Raw genomic sequence first — 26,468 nt, 5'->3', positions numbered from 1 at the left:
GTGTTTTGAGGTGGTCCAGAGAGCCACCTCTACTTGTTAAAATTGTGGATTCTAGGACCTCACCCTCCTGGGCAAGCTTTGCAGGTGATTCTTACCCTTAGTAAAGTTTACAGTGTCTTCGGAAAATCTCAGTCCCATTCAAGCGTCCCCCGGACTTGGAATCGGGATGCCCGGGTTCATATCCCATCTCTAGCTGGTCCCGAGACTGTGTCCCCAGCATTGGCCAGGCAGTGAGGCCAGTGTTCTTTTCCCTGCAGGTGTGGCTGTGACTCAGGAGAGTGTCACCAGCAGGCCATCTCGGAATTTCAGGTCTTTTTAGATGTCTCAGCACCCTTGAGGTGTTGATGAGGAAGGGAAGGGTGCTTCCTCAGGGGGTTAGTGACAGAGGAAAGAGGGTTCTAGGCTCTCCTAGCTGACAGTAGCAAATACACAGGAAGGCCTGTGCTCTGGCTGAATGTTCTCACCTGAGAGGGCAGGCCTGGACTGTGGTCAGCTCCGAGCCCATCCATTCTAGGCAGTGAATGGGTCATTCTGGTAAATGGGTGAAGGGAGTGTTGACCACATACATCATGCACCCACTATCAAATACTGAGTTAGATTACAGGAAAATAGACTGTATACAGAAAGGGCCGAACATGATTTATTCTTCCTCTGAGGTTCAGGAAACAAAGTCTTGGGAGTTCCTGGAGCAGTCCAGTGGTTAGGACTGGGTGCTTTCACTGCTGGGGCCCAGGTTCAATCCCTTGTCGGGGAACTAAGATCCCGCAAGCCACACGGCAGAGCCAAAAAAAAAAAAAGGAAACAAGTCTGGAATAGGTGGTCATCATAAACACCAATTTTCATCATGTCCTTTTGTTGGTGCAGAAGAGAATGAGCTGGGCTGAATCCACAGTGGCCCCAGCCTCCCAGGACTACCTTGATTAGGTTTCCAAGTGATTCTTACCCTCAGAAAGTTTGGGAAAGCTTTTACATTTGGGTTTGGGGGATTCTGATTTGATAAATATTAACTATACTTTTGGAAAAAGGGAAACATTGGAACGTGCTACCCACTGGGTTCACTAGACCTTTGATACGCTGTGAAACAACTGCTTTTGCTGACCCCACTTACCTGGAAGATGCCTTTGGAATAGCTGAGTTCCTCTGGTCCCTGACTGGGCCGTGGTCTGATCCGTAACCAGGAGTTGTCCACTGGGGCAGGGGGCTGGTGAGTTGGCAAAGCCACCATCCTCCATTGTTCTAATGATACTGAGTACTTCTTACCTCTTTATCTCCTGTTCTCTCCTTCCTTCCTGCCCCTCCTGCAGGCACAAGAAGAAGAATACCCATTCATTCTTCAGAAGGACCCAGATCTCTTTCAGTGAGGCCTTCAACTTATGGCAGATCAACCTTCATGAACTCGTTCTGCGTGTGAAGGGGCTGAGGCTGGCCAGCTGGGTGTTGGCCCTGCTCTGCTGGCTGTTCCCTGCTCCACACTGAGTGGACTTACTGTTCCCTTCCCGGTGTGACCTTTTGGTGGCCAAGGGGTCTTTTCACTCCTCACTCTTCCATCGTGTCTCTACGCACTTGCCCCGTTTCTGCCAGCTGGTGGCCTGGAGCCCCACGGTCTCTGTCCATGGCACCGTTGTGCTCCACCTCTGAAATTCCTCTCCTTTGGAGCCCTTGTCTTGGGACCCCCAAGCTGTGCCGTGTGATAGGTTTCTTTCTCTCTGTATCCAGGGAGAAGACATGGCAGTCTGCTTTCCCACTCCCCATGTGGGCCATTGGGTTGGATGCCCCCCCTCTTCCATTAACCCTTCCTGTTATCAGGATGGACCATGAATCCCACTGAGGGCACATTTAACTTGTAGGAAGTTTGATTTCGCTGGAAGGGAGCGTCGTCTCTGAACTGGAGAACAGTTTCCTCTCCTTGCTCTGTCACTCCCCAGAGGTGCCGACCTTAGCGAGGTGGCTCGGCACCCAAGCCAGGCTCTGTTGCAGCTGTGAGTTCACTGCTGTCGTGGTGACCCCTTTGGTGTTTTATGTACTGTGATTCAATAAAAACCCCTTCAGGGTTGCAGAGCAGAGCTTGGTCAGTGGGATTTTTATTCCAGGTTGGGAGTGCATCCCCTTTGGCCACTAGGTAGGAGTGGGTCTGGATGCCGTGTGCCATTGTGGTCTGCTCGGCTTCTTGGCCCTGAAGTCCTTCCACCCTTCCACTGTACGGCAGCTTTCTGATTCTTGTATGTTTCTCTCACTTTCTAAGACTGAGACCTTGGTTGGAGTTGTTAGGAAGCCTAAGGCCAGGAACTCAGAGGCTCAGCTGAAACCTCTGACTTTGGTTCCCCCGGTTTCTCACCTCATTCCCTGTGACCTGGCACCTGCCTTGTTCTACCAGTTGGCTTCTGACTTAGCCCTTGGATTCATCATTTGATATCCCCAGTCCTGGAGACTGTAGTCTAAAGTTCAGTCACCATGGCTGGGCTTCCACTCTGAAACCTCTTTGTCGCCTGTTTGGACTCTACTTCTACCTTATTGCCTGTTGCTAGCCTGCCCCTCCCCCCACTCAATCATCTGGTCCTGTTTTGGGGACGCCCGCAAACCCCTGTGTTTGTGTGGTCTCCAGATCCCCAAGACCCCAGATATGGCAGGTCCGAGCTCTCACCAAGCACCCAGGCTCACAGAAAGTAATTGTGTTTAAATCTCTCCAGTCTTACTTCACTACATTCATGAGGGCAGAAAAATCCCTAAATTTAAGTCTCATTTTCTGTTCTCTTTATTCATAACACAAGAAGCAGATTTTTCACTGACCAGAGATGATTCACAATCCCTTTATTTCCTGAAAGAATTAATTGTTCTTAGTGACCAGTTGGATGCACCCAGAGACCTGAGAGAATAATTTGCAAGATCTGTTATGAGTCATGAGGATGGACGCTGCATATTACATTTTATGGTGTCTTTTATAGCCACTGAAGTAAATATAAATGTCCTTTTTGTTCAAGGTAATGGTTACTCGCTTTTCACTTTGGGTTTAATGGTTGGCTTCCTGCTGCCTTGGGATCTAAGACATCAGCATGTTGCCAGAACAGTTATCCAGAGAGAGCTGAGAGGCTGGGAGAGCTTGGGGTACAGAGCAGTTGGAAAGTAGGAGGGGTCAGTGTTTACTGAGTGCCTTCCATGTGTGAGAGAACATGCTAGGTTCTTTGTAAATAAGTTACATCATTGACTTGTCTCATCAGCTCTATGAGGGCAAGGGGTCATTAGCCTCATCTCACAGAGCTGGGAACTGAGGCTCAGAGAAGTTTAGTAATTTGCTTGAAGTCACACAGCTGCTGAATGAGGGTCCATGCTTTGCTTTTTATTCCACAGTGTTGGAGATATGGATTACGCCTGCTCCGTGAGCTGTCATATGTGCCTGAATTGTGATTCTAACACCCTGACTTCAGAGAAAGTTGGGTTTTCAGTGGAAGTGGGGGAGTGGATGGGTGAAGGAGACAAAAAGTTCTGGAAGTGCAAACCGAGTCCTGCATGTTCCTCGGGCCTAAGGCAGAATGGACCTGGACCACTGTGATACTGCAGTGCAATTGTGATGCTGACCACCTAGAGCTAGTACAGACTCTGTTCCCTTAAGCGCATAGTTCCCATAAGACTGCTCTCACTTCAGACACAAGTTGCAGGTTTGGGGGTCCCTAGGCCATCTACACTTTTGACCAACTGACTACAAATTTGGGGGTTCCCACAGCCCCCTCAGATTTGATAATTTGCTGAATGACTCACAGAACTCGGGAAAGCACTACCCTTGTGACCAGGCAAAATGAAGAGACACACAGGGTGAGGTCTGGGAGGATCCCGAATGCAGAGCTTCTGGGTTCTTGCTGTGAAGGGAACCTCTTGGCACAGAAATGTGTTCGTTGAGCTTCAGTGTCCAGAGTTTTTATCAGGGTTTCATTATATAAGCACGATTGATTGAATCATTGACCACGTGACTGAACACAATCTCCAGCCCCCCTTCCCTCCCTGGAGAAGGTGGGGCTGCTATCAACCCCATCCTGAGTCATTTAGCATAAGCTCAGGTGTGATCCAGGGGGCACACCATGAATAACAAAGATATTCCCATCACTAAGAAAGTCCAAGGATTGAGAGGTCGTCTCCCAGGAGCAGACAGAGCAACAAAGACCAGGCAGATTCTTCACTATGTAACAATCACTCTGGTGTCTCCTCATCCTGTGTACTTGGCCTGAGGTGCATCTTTATCGACTGACCACTGGTCTATGCCTTCTGCTCTGCCAGGTGGAGCCATGTCTGGTGGATCCATCTCAAGATCTCTGTTCTGCAGCTCAGAGAGTGTGCACGTGAGTTTATATGTGGGACCTTTGCCCTGCTCCCTTCTGTCCCGTGGAACTTCCATACATTGATCTGGGTTTGGTGCTTCCAGTAAAATCCTGCGGCTTTCTTCTCCCAGCAGTTACAATGTGTCAGGAAGTCAGCACCAGCTTACTTTGAAGAGCACCTTCTCTTTTAACCCTTGGATCCTTACTCAATTTAGGTGTTGGCTTCTTTGATTTGGGCAACATGGCTATAGTTCCCCTTCCCTCTTCTCATCCACCTGAGGAGAATTCCAACTCGATGGCCCATTTGGCTTCTCGAGTATGCACCCAGCTGATAGGAAGTGCGGATGTCCTGGTTTGTAGTAAGTGCTCAATAAACACGCAAATATTTAGACTCTCAGAATGCTTCACTATTTTCAAGGGAGTTGAAACCTGTGTATTTAAAAAGAAGCTACACATGCCAGTCTCCCTCTGCTAGGAACACTGCCTTGTTTGATTGTCAGGTTAATTTCCGCAGTGTTCTGAGCCCACTCCCGGGATCAGGGCTGGTCACTCTCAGCATGATGGGCTGCTAGGTGCCCCCGTCCTCCACCACTTCACGGCTCTAGGGACTTCTGATGACATCTCAGAAAATGAGTGTGGCTCCACGCGGCACAAATCCTCAGGGGCAGTGCTTTGGAGGTTTGGAATTACCCTCAGTGTAAGCAAATGTGAGAAGGGTGGGATGGAGCCTTGCCGAGGGACACTGGGGCTTCAGCAGTCTCAAGGTGTGGCCAGGCGGAGCTAGGGTCTGAGCTGGGAACTGGTGACGGGGCAAGATCTGAATAGACAGGATGAACAGGGTCTCAGAGAGTTCCTGGCAGCCTGGCCTGCTGGGGGTGATGTTTGCTGGGCTAGATCGGGGGTGAGAGGCCTTGAATGCCCGGCGACCTGGTGCCACTGCTGTTTGTAACTGGCCAAGGGGGACTGGGGAGGCCCCGTCTCCTAAGCTTTAAGTCTGCAAATATTTTGGTAAAAATCCATTTGTTCAGAAAGGCTCTGCTCTCACCTCCTTTCCTTCCTCCCTCCCTCCTTCCCTCCTGTGGAGTAAAGCTTATTACAAAGCTGCTCTCTCCTTTTCTAAAGGAAGGATGAGGGACCCTCAGCAGAGTAAAGATTAAACCTTGGGCTGTGATGTCCATGTTCCTACAGCCAGTGCCTCCTGGCCCGGTTTACTTGACTTCTCCGGAGGCTGCCTCAGCCCCCGTCATCGGCTAGCTCCTCTTTTAGCCAGGTCACCGTGCCCCTGGCCAGCACTGCAAGGGACAGAAAGCACTCTTTCTGCCCAGTTCTGCCTTTGGCTTAACAATAGCAAAGAGCCTCTGGTGTTTCTTCCTGTTTTTCTCTTTCCCTTGTGTAAAGGGAAGTCCAGGCTGGTGAAGTGGTGAAGTGATGGGTGTCAATAGCCCCTGACCCCTGACATTTCAGCTCCCATTTCCTCATCCCTCCTTCCTGAGCAGTGCTTTCCAAACTTCCCTGTATACATAAGTAACCTAGGCTAATGTTAAAACACAGGTTCTGCCTCAGTGGGTCTGCGTGGGGCCTGAGATTCAGCATTTCTAACCAGCTCCCAGGGGATGCTGATGCTGCTTGTCTGAGGATGATGCTTTGAGCTGCAAGGTTCTGATCAGTGGTTCTCAAGGTGTGGTCCTGGGACAGGCAGCATCAGCGTAACCCAGGAGCTGGTTAGAAATGCAGATCTCAGACCCCACTCCAGATCTGCTGAAGCAGAACCTCTGGGGGTGGGACCCACCAGTCTGTTTTAATAAGCCCTCCAGGGAATTCTGATGTACACAATCATGGTTGAAATCTCTGGTCTATAGTTCTCAACTCTACCTGCACATCGGGTTCACCAGGAGAGCTCTGAATGCCCAAGATTCTGATTAACTTGGTTTAAATGAGGGCCAGGCATTTAAAACAATTTTAAAAAACTTTTTATTTGGAAATAACTTTAGATTTACAGTAGGTTGTAAAGACAGTACCCAGAGGGTACCCACATAGCGTTCACCTAGCTCTCCCTAATGTTAGCACCTTACATAACCAGGGTAACATTTATTAACAATAAGAATTAACATTAGTACAATACCATCAACTAAACTATTCCAGTTTCATCAATTTCCCCACGAATGTCCTCGCCACGTCCCAGGATCCAGTCTAGGGCGTACTTTACGTTCATTTGTCACGTCTCCTTTGTCCCTGCTCTAGGACGGCTCCTCAGACGTCCCTTGTTTTTCATGACCTTGACACTTTGGAAGGGCACTGGCCAGGTACTTGTAGATCATCTTTCAAGTTTGGTTTGTCTGATGTTTTCTTGTGATGAGAATGGGATTACGGATTTGAGGAAGAATACCACAAAGGAGGAACACCCCCTCATCGTGCCACACCCCGGGAAACATCATATGGACGGGGGGATGTACTGATTTTGTGCTTTCAAGCTCCCCAGCCAGGGCTGGGACCCAGCGTTAGGCTCACACACCTTCCAGGTATCTTCTGGAGAAGGAAGAAACGCAGCTTATGAACTTCTCCACAGGTGGGCGTTAGGCAGAGCCTCTTTGAGATTAAGGGGGGCCTGGCTATTTCCAAATTAAAAGGCTCCCAGGAAACTACAAAATGCAGCTATACCAACACAAGGTAATACAAATGGCTGTGTAATTTTAATGTTTACATTTGCCACACGTTAACTCTTTAAGCAAACACACAAATGTAGTGACAAATGGATGTAATATCAGAAGCGTGAGCACCAAACCCCTCCCACCAAAAGATAGGCCTGGCACTAGCAATTTTGTTTTCCAGGTGTATTTGCAGCCCTAGACATGGAGATCACTAGTGGGAGGTTGGCAGGGAGCCCTCTGGTCAGTCACTCCTGAGTGGTGGGCCTGGTGTCCTCTGCATCAGCCTGGACTGGCAACCACCTCCCAGTGCCCAGAGGGGAAGTCAGAGTCTCAGCTGGGCCAGTGGCCGACTCTTTCTAGCCCACGACTGACTGCCCAAGCCATGAACAACGGAAGTGCTTGGTGGTCCTTCCTCTAGGTGAGTAATAACAGAGAGGGAAGGCTGGAGGATGGAGTGCCGGCAGCAGGACTTTCCTCCAAGGTGACACTGGGTGGGACATGAAGTCCTTCCAGGTTGATGAATTGGGGACAGAGGTCAGGGGCTCTGGGTATTCCTTGCCCTCTTGGAGTTTCCAGGGCTGTGTGTAGGTGGGGGTCTTCTTCCCTGGCCCCTGGGTGCTTGCTCCTTTTTGTGCCAAATGTAAGCGTGTGCACATCAGAGTATCTGTAAACGTCTGTTGACAGCGGCTGCTACCATCATGGAGGTGATGCCCTCCAGCCCAAGGGCCTGGGCTCTCTCTACAGTTGGCCTGAGTTCAAATCCTGTTGCTCTCAGTGTTCTGTGTGAGCTTGGGCAAGCAACACAACTTCTCTGGGCTCCAATTCCTAGATTTGAATAGTGGGAATAATAGTACCTACCTCACGGGGTCATTGGGAGGAGGAAGTTAGATAATATATGCAATGTACTTGCAGAAATGCTTAGAGAAGAGAAACCATAGCAAGCGCTCAATAAATGTCACTTATTTTTATGATTAGCCCCCATGGCAGACTGTATTCCCAACGTCTTTTCTTAACCCTGCCCTCTACTTGAGAGGCTGAAAAAGTGAGGTCTTGGTTTCCCAGCTTCCCTTGCAGCTGGTGGTGGCACACGACATGGCAGGTGAAGAGGAATCTTTGGGAGCGATTCTGGGAAGTTTGTTTTTTAGATATTGATATAGGTATAGTTTGTGAGTATTGCCCCTTCTGCTTCATTCCATCAGGGGAGACTGGAGTGTGGTTTTGGATGTCTGGAACTTTAGCAGCCATTTTGTGATCTTGAGGTGGTAGGTACAACTTGATGTTTTACTTGGGCATGTAGCAGCCTCTGCTGGATGCTGGGCATAACTCCTCCCAGGCACATGACAACCCTATGAAGTCTAGGGACCACTATTATCCTCTGTGTACAGGTGAGTAAACTGAGGCACGGAGGCTTAGGTTGCTTGCTAGAGGCACACAAGCAGTGAATGGTGGAGCCAGGCTTTGAGCCAAGGTAGTCTGCAGCCAGAGCTTCGGCTCTCAACTACTGACTTTCCATTTTCCTCTGCTGGAGTGGGCTGCTTCCCCTGAGCCTGCTAGAGGTTGGACCCGTCCTGCCTTCCTGCAGCCTCCTCAGTCTGGAGCTAGTGGGTTCCTGAAGTGGTGGGCTTCCGTGCTTCCTGCAGTGAGTGCAGCTAGGCAGTGGCACCCTAGGAGTAGTCATTTCTCTGCAGAGGGTGGGCCTGTGTGGCCCAGGGCTCACCCAGCCAGCGAGGCCTCACGTCAAGCCTCTTGGGCAGCCTTGGATGCTGGAATGCATCCCCTTCTAGGGAAGTTGACATTGGCAGAGATTCAATTTTGCCCCATGGTAAGTAGGAATATAGAGGAGGTTCTGCCTTTTTCACTTCTTCCTCTCCCTCCTGCCTCCCCTGAGGTATGCAGGGAAAAATGATGACTGACATGGGATTTAGAAGAGAAACCAGGAACATTCAGGATGTTATAATGAGCTGATTAGAAGTGAGTTCCGACTTGTAACAGCTTATGTCCATAATAACCAGATGGCACAATGTGTCCAGAGTAGGCTCTGATCTTTTTCCTACCTTTGTCCTGGACCGTATTCTCTGGACGGGGGCCAGTGTCGCCTACACTGAGCCGGGCAGCTGGAGGTCAGGCCCATCAACCTAATTCTGCTATCACTGGGCAGCTTGTTTCGGTTTCTGAGCCTCTGCTTCCCCTGCTATGAAATGGAGTGGTTGTCCATAGGTTGCCTTTCTTGGAGGACTGTGATGAATGTGAGTAGATAGTGCCAGTGAAAGCAACAGGGAAAAGCAACGCTAAGAAACTAACAGAGACATAGCCTGCAAGTGAACAGTTTATCTACCCAGCATCCCTTGCAGCTTTAACAGAACTCCCTTCTCCTGTAGCGACACCCATTCCTGCGAGTATGCTGATCCAGTGTCTCCCACACGCCATGGGGGTAGACAGATGGCCATCTCTCTGGCCACAGACATTGGTTCCAGTATGGGTTCATGACTCCAAGGGCACTCCTGTGACTTTCAGCGAAGACTATGGAGGATGACTGTCTTTCCACTGGTTCCTAAGTTCCAGTGGCTATCTTGCCTGCCTCTCTTTTGAACTCCTAGATCCAGCCATTCCTGCAGGCCAGATCCACCTTGGTTTTTCAATTACATGAGCCAATAAATCTGCCTCTCCCTTTTTTGTGTGTTACTTTAAATTGGGTATTTGCGTTTTAACCCAAAGTGCCCTTATCATTGCAGCTATTATCTTTAAGGGCCCTGGACCCACGTTTGGAAGATGCGGAGAACCCAGAGGAAGTCTAGAGGAGAATAATAGACATGTCTACAGGGATAGAAAATAAAGAGACGATTATAGACTGGACACTCTCCAGAGAGCTGAGCAAGAGAAAACAGAGTTAAATTGCAGTAAGGTCTTATTGTTACTGCTGTTGTTGAGACGATGAGAGTGAGGGCTGCTGATTGGTTACCTTATATGTTATTTTCTGGTCAAAACCAACACAAAGGCCATGCCATTCTGGCTGGATACCAGTTGTATGGACACGCTTTCTATAATAGCCATGGCTATTTTCTGATGATCCGTAGGGTATTTAGAAACTGGCTTTTTGGCTGAAATAGGCTTAATTTCTCTTATTGATTCTCGTAGTTGCTGTCCACCCAGGTTATCACCAGAGAGCTGGCAGGAGCTCTTTCTTTAATCACAGTGTTAGTTTGAAAGAGACATCCTGGGAGCATTTAAGGTAAAGACAGCCTCCTGTAGGTGCTCCCCATTGGCCTGAGAGCTGAGCTGGCTAGTTCACAGAGCCCATGTTTAACCAAGGATGAGTTTGGGAACTGGACTGTGTGTGTGGAAGCTTCTCTTTCTTCTGCTTTTCCTACTTCACACGTCCCGTTGAGTGAGATGAGAGCTCCTGTGAGGGTTGTCACCTCTCTCTGCCTGTCTGGGTTGTGAGATTCCTAAACAGGCTGATCTTGATGTTTTGTAGACATCTCCACGGTCACGCCATCTCCACGGTCTTGCTCTGGGTGTTCACTCTGCCTCTCTCTGCTTTTCCTTATATCCAAGCCCTCTGCTTTCTATGTTCATGACAGCTCTCAAGTCCTGCCTTCTGTAGGGAACTTCCCAAGATCACTGCCCTTGTTGAGCTCCTCTCCTCCCCCTCTCAGTTCTCTTGATACGTCTGTCTACCCCCACCATCCACACTCAACTGTCTGCCTGCCCTGTGTAGTCCTTGGAGGGCAAGGGCCACCTCTTTGTCTCTTGCATGCTCTTTGACACCAGGACAGTGGAGGCCATAGTAAGCCTTTCATTGGTCATCACGTGGCCACTTACACATGCCTCGATTCATGTATGTCACATGCATCCCTTCAATGCCCTTTTATTGCGGAGGGGAGTGGAGAGACAAGATGAATCAGACATGACGCCTGCCTTTAAGGAACTGGGGTATATTTCACAAGAGCAGCTGGCTTTGGGTAAGGAGAGAGCCTCCTGCTGGTGGGGGCAGTGGTGAGCCAGGAGGTCTGTGGTCTAGGAGGAGAGAAAAGGATTTAAACAACTCTTGGGGACCAGTGATGCCAGTCAGCAGCTCTACCTGGAAGCAAGATTTGATGAGACCATCTCTATCTCTCTTCAGGGCCAGTATTTCCCCAAATTTCATTTTTACCAAGGGACCTGCATTCACTGACTTAGTGGTTAGTGCCACCAGCAGTCACCCAGGTGCAAAAGCCAGGAGTCAGCCTTTGAAGTGAGGGTCTTGACCTTCATAGAAATGCCCCGTAAACTATATCACCTTGTATGTCCTGTATCCTCTCCTCTCCCACTCTACCACCAGCATCCTGGTTCAGATCTGATCCCCTCATTGGCCTCCTTGCCTCCCAACATGTCCCACCAAACTGGCTCTTGTTCAATTCACCTAAAGCCAACTTGCCTACGGTCATATGGCCAAAAACCTGTTTGCCCAAGGATCCATTCTCCCAAAGACCAGTTTACCTCAAATTAAGTATTCTTGAATGTTTTCAGATCCATTTAACCTTCCTGTTATTTCTTGCCTCTTTTTTCTTTTCACTTAAAAATTTTTTTAAACCAATTCATGCAAGAGTATTTGACTTAATTTTGTATTTCTAATAAGTATTTATTAAAGGACAGCTCTTTGAACGATTATTTTGTATTCCTATGGATGTCTTTTTCTAGATTACCTATTTTCATTAACTTTAAAGATAGCCAATATTTAGCCATTTTTTCTAAAGACACTTTCCTTAAAATATGGCTGTCCTAGCAAAAAAGAAAAATATAGTCAAGGCATTAATTATAATCAATTGCTATGCACTGTGTCATCTTTTTTTTTTTAACATCTTTATTGGAGTATAACTGCCTTACAGTGTTGTGTTAGTTTCTGCTGTATAACAAAGTGAATCAGCTATATGTATACATATATCCCCATATCCCCTCCCTCTTGTGTCTCCCTCCCACCCTCCTTATCCCACCCCTCTAGGTGGTCGCAAAGCACCGAGCTGATCTCGCTGTGCCATGCAGCTGCTTCCCACTAGCTATCTGTTTTACATTTGGTAGTGTATATATGCCAATGTTACTTTCTTACTTTGTCCCAGCTTACCCTTCCGCCTCCCTGTGTCCTCATGTCCATTCTCTATATCTGTGTCTTTATTCCTGTACTGCCCCTAGGTTCATGAGAACCTGTTTTTGCTTTTGTTTTTTTTAAGATTCCATATGTATGTGTTAGCGTACGGTATTTGTTTTTCCCTTTCTGACTTACTTCACTCTGTATGACAGACTCTAGTTCCATTCACCTCACTACAAGTAACTCAATTCCATTCCTTTTTATGGCTGAGTAATATTCCATTGTATATATGTGCCACATCTTCTATATCCATTCATCTGTTGATGGACACTTAGGTTGCTTCCATGACCTGGCTATTGTAAATAGTGCTGCAGTGAACATTGTGGTACATGACTATTTTTGAATTATGGTTTTCTCAGGGTATATTGTGCACTGTGTCTTCTTGATCCCTTAACTAAGGGTACATCAATTTCAGATGAAAAATGGTGGGTATTAATGCTGAGTTTTGTGTGGCGCATACTATTTTATGAATTAGAGACCTTGGAAAAGGATGATTCTTACATGCAGTATGACAGGTTTGCTACATCTCCCCACTGCCAATGACTAATGCACAGTGTATGCTCAACTCACAGGTCCTGAGTGAATGAGTGAGATTCTGAGATGAGAGTCTAGTACTGCCATTTGTAGCAAAGCAATTTATCTCATGACTGAACTGTGTCAGCCATCAGGAAGGAGACATTTGCCTCAAGTTTTAAACAGAGAAGCCAGTGGTATAAAATAGACTGTCACTGGCAAAGCTTTTGACCTAGGAAAATAGATTGGATTTGTCTAGGGTTCTAAGACAGACGTAACTAACACCTGGCCCCTACCATGGCCCATGCAAACTCCACAAGTTGGTCATTGTATCCTCTCAAGTTGAACTGGGATATGGCTCCAGAATCCTTCTTAACACAGCACACACGTCAACTGCTCCTGATTGAGCAGTGTTGGCATGTAATGCCTAAGTGCTGTTTTGGGCCTCAAAGTAGGATCCTTTCTTTACCTGGGAGAGTTTCAGAGCTCTCATAAATGAAGGCAGGAAGACGATCAAGTTAGCTTTCTGGTGGTGGAGAGGAGATCATCTTGGGCTCATTTGGGCAGATTAATTGAAAGGTGTTGAGATGTCATTCCCTAGCTTAGAGGACTTTATTCGACACTGTATGGCTGGGTTTTCCTTTGGAGGGACTTTGGTCTTCTGGGGGTGTGGGGAGCAATAATGAATCTGAGCATGGGAACCAAAGGAGTTCCGGCCAAAAGCCTGATCTCCTCCCGCAGTGTTCAGCTTGGAAGCTGCAGTGTGGAGCTAGGAGGGATCTTGGAATGGGAGTCCGGAGACCGGTGGGTGCTGACCAGCTGGGCACTTAGCTCAAGTCTTCTCCTCCCTAATCCTCTGATTTCTTACCTGCAAATTAAGGAGACTGGGCTAAATGAGCGGTACTCCATGGGGGTGCTACTACCCCCAGGCACTTTCTGGAAACGTGTGAGGACATTTTTGGTTATCATAATGACTAGGGATTGCTACTGGCACCGATCGGGTGGGGTCAGGGACACTAGACATCTTCCTATGGGCAGGGCAGCTTTACCCAACGAAGAATTGTCCTGTGACCAGTGTGGTGTCCAGGATATTCATGTTGTAAAAATCCCGACTGTACTGAATCTATAGCCTAACTCTGTTTTACATGTAAAGGCACACCTTTTTTTTTTTTTTTTCCATGGTATTAATACCTGTTGAATTTTACAGGAATGCAATTACCATGAGAGTTGAGGGGTGATTTGTTTCTTTAGGAATTATTGGTCACTCTTCTGGGAAAACACATAACCAATGACACTGCAGAGCCTGCATTTGAATGGCCAGTGTACCTGCATCAGTCTGACTTTCAAAAATTATGCAAGTAGGTTAATTTTATATATACATAGATCATAGTTTCTATGGATTTTGTTTCAGGTTGGTCGGCGGCATTGCAAAATATTTGTTGTAAAAAGGGTGCATGAGGTCTGATTGGGCTAAAAAGCACTGGTCTAAAGATCCCCAAAGAGCCTTTTTAGCTCTGACATCCTCTGAGTGTGAGCAGAGAGGAGACTCACTTGGCATGAATAATGGAAAACATGCGGCAGTGGAAATGGATCAAGGCAAGGATTAATGTCCCCGAATTGAGCAGAGTCTGCTGCTGACAGTGCCCACTGCCGCACAGCCCTGGTACTGAGGTGAAGTCCTTGATTTTGGACTCTGTGTCCAAATGGGATTCAGGATCAGAATGTCCTAGTTACATACACAGCCACGTGCATCTTTTACTGTCGGCAGGAGGTCTGACTCCATGGGCAACTGTTGTACGTGGAAGCTTACCTCCCCTCCTTCTCTCTGTAATCCTTCCTCATGCCCCTTTCTCATGATGTAATTTTAGTAGAAGTAAACTTGAACAGCCCCAAATTATATAATTAATTACATTCAGCTTCAACTGCAATCACTAATTGATCCAAGCCTGCTAGCACAACACTTTCATTACTTGTCACACAATTATTGAGTGCCTACCTTGTGCTGGGAATAACGTGGGAAATGGTCAATTTTTCCTGAGGAGAGGGGTTAGAGGGGGGTTAGGGTTGTCAAGACAGGCCCGCTACGGATAAGGGGTAGTGGCCAAGGCTTTGCTGGGGACGTGGCAGGTGGGTACATCCCACTGGCCTTCTAGTTCAGTCGTGAATGTTCATAGGCTAAAAATCTCACAATGGCCATGCTGGGATCAGGCAGGCTGGTTTGGGCATCGGATGTCACACGTGCTCTAGGTCTCTTTGGTTTTGTTTTGACTGTTGAATAGTAATTAGTTGCGTCACCTCACTGGTCTCCCAACTCCTAACTGTTTCTCTGTAATCAAAGGCCTCGCTACCCAAACCTGAATCCGTATTCTTGTTAACTGCAAACTCTGGTTCGGCAGGTCTGGGTGGGGCCTGAGGTCCTGCATTTCCAACAAGCCCCCAGGTGATGCTGATGCTGCCAGTCTAGGGACCACACTTTGAGTCGCAAGGTGCCAGGATCACCAGATTACCCTCCTTTCAGGTGCTGACATTCCTTGAGGGAGAAGCCAAAGCAAAGTTATGACACCTAACTGCAGTCAGGGGTCTCCCAGAGCGGGACAGTTACTCTCCAGTTGCACTGGGGTTACTTCCTCCTTGTCCGCCGTGTTTCTTTATGGGGCATGTGTTCTTATTTCTCCTGGTAGTGGCTGTATTAAGTAGCTCACTAGGTGAGTTCAGAGGTGGTAACAAAGGTGACACGTCCCAGAGGTTGTTAGGCATTTGTGAAGTGATTTATTCACCGAATACTTCCTGTCCACCTTGGAGGAGCTGGGTCCTATAGAAAAAGGAGAGACAGAGGTAAAAAGAAAGATATCCTTTGGAGTGGGAAAGGCAGGCAGGCAAACAAACACGTGGTCTTACAATGTGATCAGTACCCCGTGTGGAGCAAGCTGTGTGGCGCTCTGTTCCAGGGGACGCTAAGGACCAGCTGTGCCCTGGCGTCAGGGCGACGGTACGTCCCCTTTACCAGGGATGCGAGCAGCCCGGCCCACTTGGGGACCTGAGTCGGAGGGTCATCTGGGAACCAGCTGGTCAAGTGGAAAGCCTCCACTCCCAGAGTTCTTTACCTCAGCCTCCTTCCACTCGCCTCTGCATTTCTCCTTGTACTGCACCCCTCCTCCTCAGTTTCCAGTAACACCCCGTTGCTGGGCAATCAAGAAGGGAAAGGGATGTTGGCCACTGGCTGTTTCTCAAAGAGGAAGAGCTGTAATCATGTCTGTTGTCGTTGCAGCAGGTCTGAGAATCCCCCGAGCTGTGGGACCGCCTTCTCCTGCCTCAGCTCCCCAAACAGTGCTCCACAGCCATGTTCTACTGCTCTCACAAAGGAGGCGGGGGGTCAGGAAGGCCACTGGGTCTCTGCAATTCAGCCTGAAGCCCATTCATCCAGGAGGGAGAGGTTTCATCATAGTCAGTTCTCCCCCGTTTCTGAGTTCTGAGGGTTTCCATGGGGCCAAAGCATCCACAGGGGCCAACGTGCCCCCGATGCTGTCTGACCATGCAGGCACTCGCTGGGCTGGGCCAATCCTCGGCTACTGCTTACCTTTCCTGGAGACATTTCCCTTGTGAGCCTCTAACACCATGTTTGCCCGAATGACCCTCATTCCTCTCTTCTCCACCCTCTCAGGGCAACTTTGTCGTGACTTCTGGGTACAGCAATCACCAGACAGACCACTGCCCTGAGCCACACTGGGGCACAGGGAAGCGCTGAGACCGTAAAAGTAGAGACACTAGGTGACCATTCTCCAGTCCAGAGGCAGCTGTACCTAGGAAATGCTCACAGGTGCGCTCTGACCACACACCCCTCTGGACTTCTGAGACCTAAAATAGGAGCGAGGCAGAGGATGCAGGGCTCCTTCTCGGGGACCCAGTGATGCCTCAGCTTTCATCAAGTTCCTCTCTCTCCCCTCTTACCACCTCTGGGGAAAAATTTCTTTTGTAGCTGGGGTCGGATTGGGGGAAGTGTTGGAGGGTGCAGGGGGAAGAGAGAATCTTGTTCTTTACTCCTAATGTTCTTCTCCCAAATCCTTTGATTACATTTTGAGACTATTCCATCCCCTAAAGAAAAATCCAGATAGCTAGCTTTCTGAATCAAAAGCTAGTAAACGCCGCCCCCCCCCACTGCCATTTTGCAGTCTTATCTCTTCCCAGCCAATAAAAGGGAGAAGCCTGGTTGCTGCTTAATGGTGGAGATGGGGAAAAGGGCAGTGAACAGGAAATGGGGAGGGGAGGATCCCAGCACTGAAGAGTGCAAAAATCTTAATCTGTCACAATATACCGAGTCTTCCATTTGGTAAAGGATGTATAATGAGATACTTCTGATCTTTTAGTTCTCTTTTGGCTTGCAGGACCAGCCCACTGCCAAAGGACGCCTCTCCCTTCCTTTGGCCCTGTTTCTCCCCCAGAATACATGCCTGCAGGTTTCCTTGGGCTCACTGGAGCTCTGGTGGTGAAGCAGGAATGTGAAAGTTCACTCAGTGGGAATTTTTTTTTTCTTTTCTTTTAAAAAATTTATTTTTGGCTGTGTTGGGTCTTCGTTGCTGCACTTGGGCTTTCTTTAGTTGCGGTGAGCAGGGGCTACTCTTCGTTGCGGTGTGTGGGCTTCTCATCGCGGTGTCTTCTCTTATTGTGGAGCACAGGCTCTAGGCGTGCGAGCTTCAGTAGTTGCGGTGCGTGGGCTCAGTAGTTGTGGCTCACGGGCTCTAGAGCGCAGGCTCAGTAGTTGTGGAGCACGGGCTTCGTTGTTCTGCGGCATGTGGGATCTTCCCAGATCAGGGTGCAAACCCGTGTCCCCTGCATTGGCAGATGGATTCTTAACCACTGCGCCACTAGGGAAGTCCCTTCTTTTTTGACTTACAGTGATTTTGAAGTTTAGGCATTCTCTGTCTTTCAGCCATGCTGAGGGTGTGGTTTTTGTGTAGCTTTAATTTTTCTTCTTGTTCTCTATTGTTTCTGGAGGAAATCTGGGGAGACAGACATGGGTAGCCACCACTGTCTCAGTAAAATGGAAGGGAGAGGCATCCTCTGGAAGGTGGGTGGCAAAGGGGATAGGAAGCAAAAAGAACCATTTAAGATCCCACAAGATAGTAGGTGATCAACAAAAGTTTGTTTGCATGGAATTTGCCAGAAAGAGCTGGATTAATTCTGGCTCTGCTTTCTACCAGCTGTGTGAGTCCTTGGACAAGTCATTTACCTTTCTATTCTTCCGTATCTTCCTCTATAATACAAAAATAATAAAGATACCAACTTCCTACCTCTTAGTGTTATGAGGATTGAATGGGAAGAGGCTTGGGGCATACTAGGCACTTAATAACATTAGCTATTATTATCATTACTACTACTACCACTACTACTATTATTATTCATTCACTATCTCAAAGAAACTCATCCGTGACAAGCATAAGCTCTGATAACAGTGGTTTAAGAAGACATGTTTCAACATTAAACATTTTCCCTTTAATTCTCTTAGGAAGCAGCAGTAACAAGTTTCCAGTTTTGGTTTCTGATCCTGTTTAAGTTCCTAGTCCATTGCCTTGCATATAGTAAGTATGTACTCAGTAAATACTTGTTGAATGAATGATACTCCATATTTTCAACTATAACAAAAATAACGGGGCCATGTTTTTTTGTTTTTGTTTGTTTTTTATTTTATTTATTTATTATTTTTGGCTGCGTTGGGTCTTCGTTGCTGCGCGCGGGCCTTCTCTAGTTGCGGTGAGCAGGGGCTACTCTTCGTTGCGGTGCGCGGGCTTCTCATTGCAGTGGCTTCTTTTGTTGCGGACCATGGGTTCTAGGCACACGGGCTTCAGTAGTTGTGGCACGCGGGCTCAGTAGTTGTGACTCGCAGGCTCTAGAGCACAGGCTCAGTAGTTGTGACGCATGGCCTGCGGCATGTGGGATCTTCCCGGACCAGGGCCCGAACCCATGTTCCCTGCATTAGCAGGTGGATTCTTAACCACTGTGCCACCAGGGAAGTCCCTGGGGCCATGTTTTAAATCATTTCTCTCTCTCTTCCTCTCTCTGTCTCTCTCACACACACACACACACACACACACACACACACACACACTCAGGCACACCCCGTTTTAAAACAGAGTTCAACAAGGCTTTAAGCAGACATAGAATATATATTAGTTTTCTATTGCTGTGTAACAATATCACAGACTTAGTCACTTCCAACAGCATACATTTCTCTCACAGTTTCTGTAGGTCAGGAGTCCCACATCTTAGCTGGGTCCTCTGCCCAGGGTCTCACAAGGTTGTGATCAAGGCTGAACACAGAGTCAGCCTGGTTGTGTTCTTTTCTGAGGCTTGAGACCCTCTTCCGAGTTCAATGAGGTTGTTGGCAGAATTCAGGTCCTTGTGGTTGTAGCATAGAGGCCCTCAGCTCTCAAAGGCTGCCCCTTTCCACAGGCAGTTCACAACATGGCTTTGCTTCTTCAAGGCCAGTAGGAGAGTATGACTCTTACCTCAGGAAGGACCTAGTCCCTCTTTTAAGGGCTCACCTGATTAAGCCAGGCCCACCCAGGATAAGCTCCATTTTGGTTATCTCCAACTCAAGGATGCTGCAAAATCCTTCCACCTTTGCCAACTAACATGACCAAATCACGGAGTGGCATCCCATCATATTCAGTCTCACCCACATTTAAAGGGAGGGGATTGTACAAGATGTATAGGGTTGTGTGTTGGAGTTGAGGGGGTGGGAGTCTCAGGGGCCCTCTTAGAATTCAGTCTATCGCAGAACATCTCTTTCAGCTCAGTAGATATCATTACAAGTAGAAACTCCAAACTGGGTTTCTACATTCGAGTTGATATAAACTCAAAGAAGGTGGGGACCTTATTGAGGGCAGTCCCTGACTAAAGCACCGTAAGGTCAATGACCATAGTAGTTTCTGTATGCCAGGTGCTCTTCAGTACTTTAACATCCTTTATTCTAATTCTCACAACTACTGCATTTTACAGAGGGGGCTGGGATATGAACCGGTGTGTTTTGACTCTGGGGCCTGCTCTAACTCCTGTCCTAAATTGAATTTAGAACAATATGCAGTGACAAACAAATGCATGATAAGTGATTTAAAATGGTGATAGTGACGGCCAGTTTTATGCATGTGCTGCACGTTCTCTCTCTCTCTTCTGCTCTCTGACATTAAAGGCTTGGTTACTCAAGGCCACAGTTACAAGATGTTTAAGTAAACAGTCCCCCCTTCCCCCCTCTTTTTTTTTTTTTTTTCAAGACAAGAAAATGGAACAGGACATCAGGGAAGGAGGCTTCACGGCATCTCAGAGCAGCTGACTGGCCTGTGCAGAGGCTGTGCGGCCACCCGGCCCAGCCCCCTCCCGCTGTCATGGCCGGGGGACCCTCTGTGTTGCTGTAACCACGAGCGGCTCCTCCCTGGTCGCCAGGACGTCCCTGCCCCGTGTGTGTCTGGAATAGGCACTTAGATCAATGCTGACTCTGGAGCCCGTCCCTGGGTCCTGCAGAAGGGGCAAGGTCAGCCAGACGGGGCTTGTCACTGTCTCCCTCCCCTTCCCATGCCACCGTCTCCCCACAAACCAAAGCTCAGCTTTTGGTCTCCCACAACCTCTCGTGACCCCACCCGAATTGGCTTTCCTGCCTTCCGCTTTGCAGAGTATAACTGTAGTGCTTGTACCTGCTCACCAGGGGTCGCAAAGTCCTGGCTCGCTTACCCCAGCTGGGTGGGTACCATTTCTGAGTCCAGGGGCCAAGGGAATTTACCCACATACACCTGGTGTTTGTATATTTATCTAATAGGAATCTTTTTTTTTGCTCCTGTCAAGAAATAACTAGCTCTCCTATTTTATTTTTTTTCTAGACACATGCAGCTGTGTCTTTTATGTATTTCTTTCGAGTATATAGAAGAAATAGGCAACACTTTTCCACTCAGAAAGTCATTCCACAAGGTTTGGATAGGGCTAAACACCCTCCACCCCCTCCCCGCTCCCATAAGCTCAGGAGTGGGAACAACTCAGGCCTCGCCAATCAGATCATTTCGTTATTCTGGCCACAGCCATTGGATAAGGGATGGTTTCATGGGTGGTGCTGGACCAATCAGAGTGCTCCCTGAGACTTTCCTATTCCAGATTTCTGGGAGGAGAGCTCTTCTTTCTGAGGCTAAGCTGGACTCTGGTTGCTGGCAGCTGTTCTTACCCTAGAAAAGCTCTAGAGAAAGTTTGTATGAGAAATGGAAATACAGGCAGAACCCTAGTGATATTGATTGAGCTCCTGGATGCCCCTATGCCAGAAGCCTTCATACTGCTTCACTTTGGGGTTACATATACACACCAACCACACACACACCTTTTTTTTTTTTTTTTTTTTTTTTTTTTTTTCTTTTTTTTTTTTTTTTTTTTTCTTTCTTAAGTTGGGATCATCTGGGATTCTGTCACATTTGACTGGAGAGTCCTTATACAAGAACCAACATTCCGGAAATTTCTACCATGTGCCAGGCACTGTGATATGCATTTTAAATACATTATCTGTTTTAATCTTCTGTTTAAGGGCCTTGCATGGTAGGCACGATTACCTCAGTCTTACAAACTGGAAAAGGGAGTCTCAGAATAGGTAAGTAAATTTCTCATGAGCATACAGCAAGTGGCAGAGCAGAAATCTGTGCTTTCTGTCCTGAACTTCTATACTACTTACCATCTTTGCTGTTCATTGGCATTTGGGCTCATATCACTTAATAGCATTATTTCATTTCTCCATGGCCTTACATCTGACTAAACCATTTCGATTGTAAGATCCTTGATGGCAGGGATTGTGATATGTTTGCTGGCTCCACTGTCATCACCACTACACAGGCCCATAGCACCCAGCATCAGGTGAGGCATATCATAAATCTTGAACAAACCCTTGCTGAACTCATGACGTGCCCATGGCACTTCACAAAAGGCTTGTCATAGCCCGAATTGTGGGAGACGAGACATGGGGCAGAGTGTGCAGTCACATCTGCTGAGCTAAACATGCTTTTTGCAATCACTACAACCAGTTCTCCCCAGGAGCTGACCCTGGTGAGTCTCCATCTTTCATTCATTCAATATCCATCCATTCTTACATTCGACAAACATGTTCTGAACATTTATCGTATACCAAACATGTACATTTATCATATACCAAACATGTCGTAAGACTCAGGATACTAAGTGAATAAGACATGGCTCCTGCCCTCAGAGATCTTATTTGTAACTGCCTTTTAATTACCCTGCAGCAAATTTTCCAAACCATTAGCAAGTTGCTGTTAGAATTGTTGACCAGCTCTCTGGATTGTTCATCACTGGGGCTCAAGCATTGTCCAGGAGGGGAACATCAGCCCCCATATTGGTCTTTGTCAACCAACTTAGCCCCACTTCCACCAACAAGGCTGCCACAATGTACAGCTCCAGGGGGCACCATTCACATAAACTAATGACATTCTCAGAAGTTGAGCAATGCACAGCCTGTACAGCTATACACGGCAGCCTTGATAACTCAAACAGGACCCGTGAATGATAGCCCTTCCCGTTCACAGTCACATTTGTGAAGCACTTTACAGTTTACAAGGAATTTCACCTCCATTATGTCAGTTGAACCGAGAAATTCTGTTTTGGTTCCCATAATGCATTCTCTCTCCTCTGACCTTCACCCATGGGATTCTCTGTTTGTTCCATGAGCTCCCCATAGCCACGCCCTCTCAGATAGTGACAGTCCAACTGAACTGGTGACAATTACCAAGCACCAAGTCACATTACCGGCCCCAGGCTTTCTTCCACCCAACAGCACCTACCTGGGATTAGCAGTGGCCACAGCTTGGCAGAGGTGACTATGCTGGTGATTACGAATGCATTTCTTATTTGTCTTTTGAGCCCTGAAATCCTGTCAGCGAGGAGAAGCGATAATAACATGTTATTAAATTCTTTCTGGGTAATGTAATTCAGGAGTCAGGAGGCATTTTGGTCATTTATGTCTTTGAAAAGCTTAGAATAATTTTCAGTGTCATTATCCCCCATTTTAAGCCAGGCTCTAATATATAAATATAGATCTGGCCACTCCTGTGGGTATATATAGATACACATGTACTCTTAGATGTGCACCTATGATGTGTATATACGCATGTACACAAAACACAGGATGTGGGCAGGTATGTGTAGAGTCAACAGAAACTTCCAGTTATTTATAGATCTATGTATATGCATAATAACTCCTCCTTTTAGGATCATGGCTGCTATAAGGTTCTATCCAGGTTTTCAGGAATTAAATTTTATTCCTAGCTTCTCCCTTGACATGTTGCAGAGTTTCCATTTTTGCTCATCATTATAATAATGAAAGGAAGAACTCCGTTTACAAATACATCTCCAAGTTGTGCAGTGCCAACGTATAGGGACATTTCCGTTGCCCAGTCCTCTCCATCACACCGCCTTTCCAAGTTATGGTTCCCAGTAAGCTTCTTAGAGCTTTTGATTCCATCAGAAAATGTCTTTCTACTAACTGCCAATTATTTGCTGATTTTCCCCTAACACCTTGTACCTGGTGTTACAGGAAAGGTGCATCTATGGTATGTGCTAATCGTACTTGCTAATGGAGTTGGTGCTTGTTTATAGACTGGAATTTCCAAACTGGAAGGAATGTGAGATTGTATGAGTTGGCTCCCTCTTTGCACAATGAGGAAGGGGATGGTCAGAGCGGGCAGTAACTAGTCCCCGGTTCCTGAGAGTCAGTGGCAAAGCCAGGATGAGTACGCATGTGTCCTGGTCCTCCAGCCAAAGCTCTTTCTGGTAATGTGTTTCAGCCCTCATGGACCACTTAGCCCCACTCTAAGTGTGCTCTTCCTACATTTCTTGTTGAGCACAGTGATGGGGACTGTAGATGGGGTCCTCCACAGTCTCAGTGCAGTCCTAATGAGCTCTTATCAAGGCAGTCACAGTGCAGTGGGAAAAACACGAAGACTAAAAGCTCAGTTTCTAATTGCAGCTTTGCCAAATGGCCCTGGCCAAGTCTCAGATGCTCTGTGCTCATTTAGTTACCAGTAAATTGGAAATAGTAACAGTATTGAACCCTTACAGTTGTTGTAAATTAATACACATATAAAGTGCCTGACATATCTTATGTGTTGGCTCTTACTGCTGACCCTCACCTGCCTACAGCATTTTCATCTTGTCCTCACTAAACTCTTCATCTCCAGTTTAGACACTGAACTTTTTTCAATTGAAATACAGTTGACTAAACACTTAACTCTTAACAAGACTTGTGACCTAGTATTTCCCATCTACAGCTTTACCTCCTTTAAGGTAGTTTCATCCACTCCCATTGCTCCCCAAATTTACGTCTTCTGGTCCCGTTTACATGAAAGTCCCACAGGTCTTATATTAGCTTCATTCATTGATTTAGTCATATAGATATTTACCGAGTGCCTGTTATGTGCCAATAACTTTCAAGTTGCTAGGGATTTAGCAATAAATAAAATAGCTTCAAACCCTTGTCCTCACGGAGCTTATAATCCTAGTGGGGGTGGTGGTGGACAGTATCTCAAGTCATGATACGTGCTGTGACAATAGAGCAGGAAAAGGAGACAGGGAGTTCTGGAGAGAGGGTAGGCATTACTATTTAACTAAGAAAGGCCTCCTTGATGAGATGGCGTTTGAACACCAAGGAGATAAGGGACCAGCAGCTTGGCTATCTAGGAGATTATTCCAGGCTGAGGGACCAGCAAGTACCCAAAGCCCTAAGGCTGGAATGTGCTTGGTCTGTTTGAGGTACAGGAAGCCTGTACGGCTGGAGTAGAGTATATAAAAGGGTAGTAGTAGAGATAAGATTGGAGAAGTACTTCCATCTAAAAGAAAGCATAGTTACATAAAATAATGCAAATGAGAAGATAGCCACCCCCTCCCCCAAGAGGAAAGACCCAAAGTCTCATCAGTCATTGTGTCCATCTCTGACTGATGTTTTTCTACCTTCTTCTCTCATCATCTCATTTGATATTCTAAAGACTAAATTAGAAGATTAGCTGCCACTAACACTCCTTGTATAAAATAATAGGGGAAAGAAAGAGGAAGAAAAGACCTAATAAAACAAGGAAGAATATATGCATATTTACTACATTTTTGCAACCGGCCTCTGTTGATTATTGTAACTTCCTTCTTCTGCCATCTATCCCTTGTTCCTTTTGTTCTCAGCCAGCATTCAGCTGTTCAGGGTTCTCTATCTGGTAGAATGACCCAAGCCTTCCTTCCTGAAGACTGTGCTCTCTTGGTGGTTCTTCTCGTATTGCTGTAGTTTTCCATTAACTTTTACTAAAGGACATAGATATACAGAAAGCTATAGGAACCCAATGTTCAAAATTAGTACCATTAATTGTGGGACAATTAGACATCATTTGCCTGCAGATGTGATATATAAGTTCAATAGGAAATTCAAAGCATCCTTTTAAAGTATTTTGACTTTATGTGTTAAATCTGAATCAAACCAAGCTTTTAGATTATGACTATTTGCATTTGTCAAAACACATAGAACTGTAAAGTAAAAAAGATGATGTTTTACAGATATGAATTATACCTCAATAAATATGGCTTTAAGAAACTCAAGCCTTGGACTTGAGAAGAAGCAAAGATGGCGGAGTGAGGTGCCGAGGCTATCTGGCCTTTGGGCCAAGGGGAGGGCCGGCCCCCTGGCGCTCAAGTGCTTCTGCTGGCCCGTACGAGGAAGAACATTTTCCTTGATTTGTAGGTGCTTTTATATTCATCTCAGAAAGAAAACAAAATTCTGAACTCAGGATTTGGCAGGTTTTGAATCAGAACTGTCTCGTCTTCAAGCAGAAGAGGTTATTCAAGCTCAGTTTGGAGTTGAGATATAACAAAAAATAAAAAATTACCCAGATAAAATGCAAAAGAAAGAAAATAAATTGTATTATCCTAACAAGCTATTTTATTTTCCTTTATCCTTTGAAAGATTACTGGATGAGGAATCAGGAAACGTGGATTTTAGTTCTAGTTACGCCACGTGGGAATTAATTATATCAGACAAACCATAGTACCTATAGACAAATGTCTGTAGAAATTAATAAATGACACAGATTAATTATATCAGACAAACCATAGTACCTATAGACAAATGTCTGTAGAAACTAATAAATGGCACGGAGCTGGGACTTCCCTAGTGGTGCAGTGGTTAAGAATCTGCCTGCAAATGCAGGGGACGTGAGTTTGAGCCCTGGTCCGGGACGATCCCATATGCTGTGGAGCAACTAAGTCCGTGTGCCACAACTACTGAGCCTGAGCTCTAGAGCCTGTGAGCCACAACTACTGAGCCCGTGTGCCACAACTACTGAAGCCCATGTGCCTAGAGTCCATGATCCACAACAAAGAGAAGCCACCACAATGAGAAGCCTGTGTACCGCAACAAAAAGTAGCCCCTGCTCGCCACAGCTAGAGAAAGCCTGCGCGCAGCAGTGAAGACCCAATGCAGACAATAAATAATTTTTTTAAAAGTGTCTTTAAAAAAATAAATAAATGGCACAGAGCAAAATGTAAAGAGATCCCAAAATTATGCATAGCATGTAATATATAACAAATATTTCATTGAATATTAGTCTGCTAATGGCCCAGGAATGAAGGTTTGCATCACAACAGGTAAAGAACTATGATCATCTGAGTGCTTGCTGAAGGCAAAAGGAATACAGAATGGGTAGTGGAAGAGGGTAGTTATAAATACCAGCTATGACCATGTGACCAGTTACAGGAAAGTAATTGTCATGAATATCTCCTCCTTATTTTGTTATGCATATGTTTACATGTATATGCGTGTTTATGTTTTCTTCCCTTTTCCCATATCATATAACATAAGATGTA

At 46.6% G+C, this 26,468-nt stretch overlaps 1 protein-coding gene across 15 annotated transcripts in view; it reads left to right on the top strand.

The window, feature by feature from the left end:
- Positions 1 to 26,468, top strand: part of ADCK1 (aarF domain containing kinase 1) — a 151,229-nt gene that overhangs the window by 105,052 nt on the left and 19,709 nt on the right. For 11 of the 15 annotated variants that reach the window (XR_003002239.1, XR_003002235.1, XR_003002233.1 and 8 more), the window contains 5 exons: positions 1,305 to 4,328; positions 16,255 to 16,410; positions 18,097 to 18,169; positions 19,862 to 20,118; positions 21,148 to 21,210. Coding sequence is in view for 1 of the 15 variants with exons in the window: in XM_024737759.1 (XP_024593527.1) it covers positions 1,305 to 1,476 (172 nt within the window). In the remaining 14 variants the exon portion in view is untranslated. Of the gene's footprint in view, positions 1 to 1,304; positions 4,583 to 16,254; positions 16,411 to 18,096; positions 18,170 to 19,861; positions 20,119 to 21,147; positions 21,211 to 26,468 lie in introns of those variants that run through there. The other 4 variants (XR_003002232.1, XR_003002231.1, XR_003002234.1 and 1 more) reach the window with 4 other exon arrangements.

Source organism: Neophocaena asiaeorientalis, unplaced genomic scaffold (assembly GCF_003031525.2).
Source record: "Neophocaena asiaeorientalis asiaeorientalis breed wild unplaced genomic scaffold, Neophocaena_asiaeorientalis_V1.1 scaffold49, whole genome shotgun sequence".
NCBI lineage: Eukaryota > Metazoa > Chordata > Mammalia > Artiodactyla > Phocoenidae > Neophocaena > Neophocaena asiaeorientalis.
Note: the sequence above shows the minus strand (reverse complement) of the source record. Positions and strands in the feature narration are given on the sequence as shown.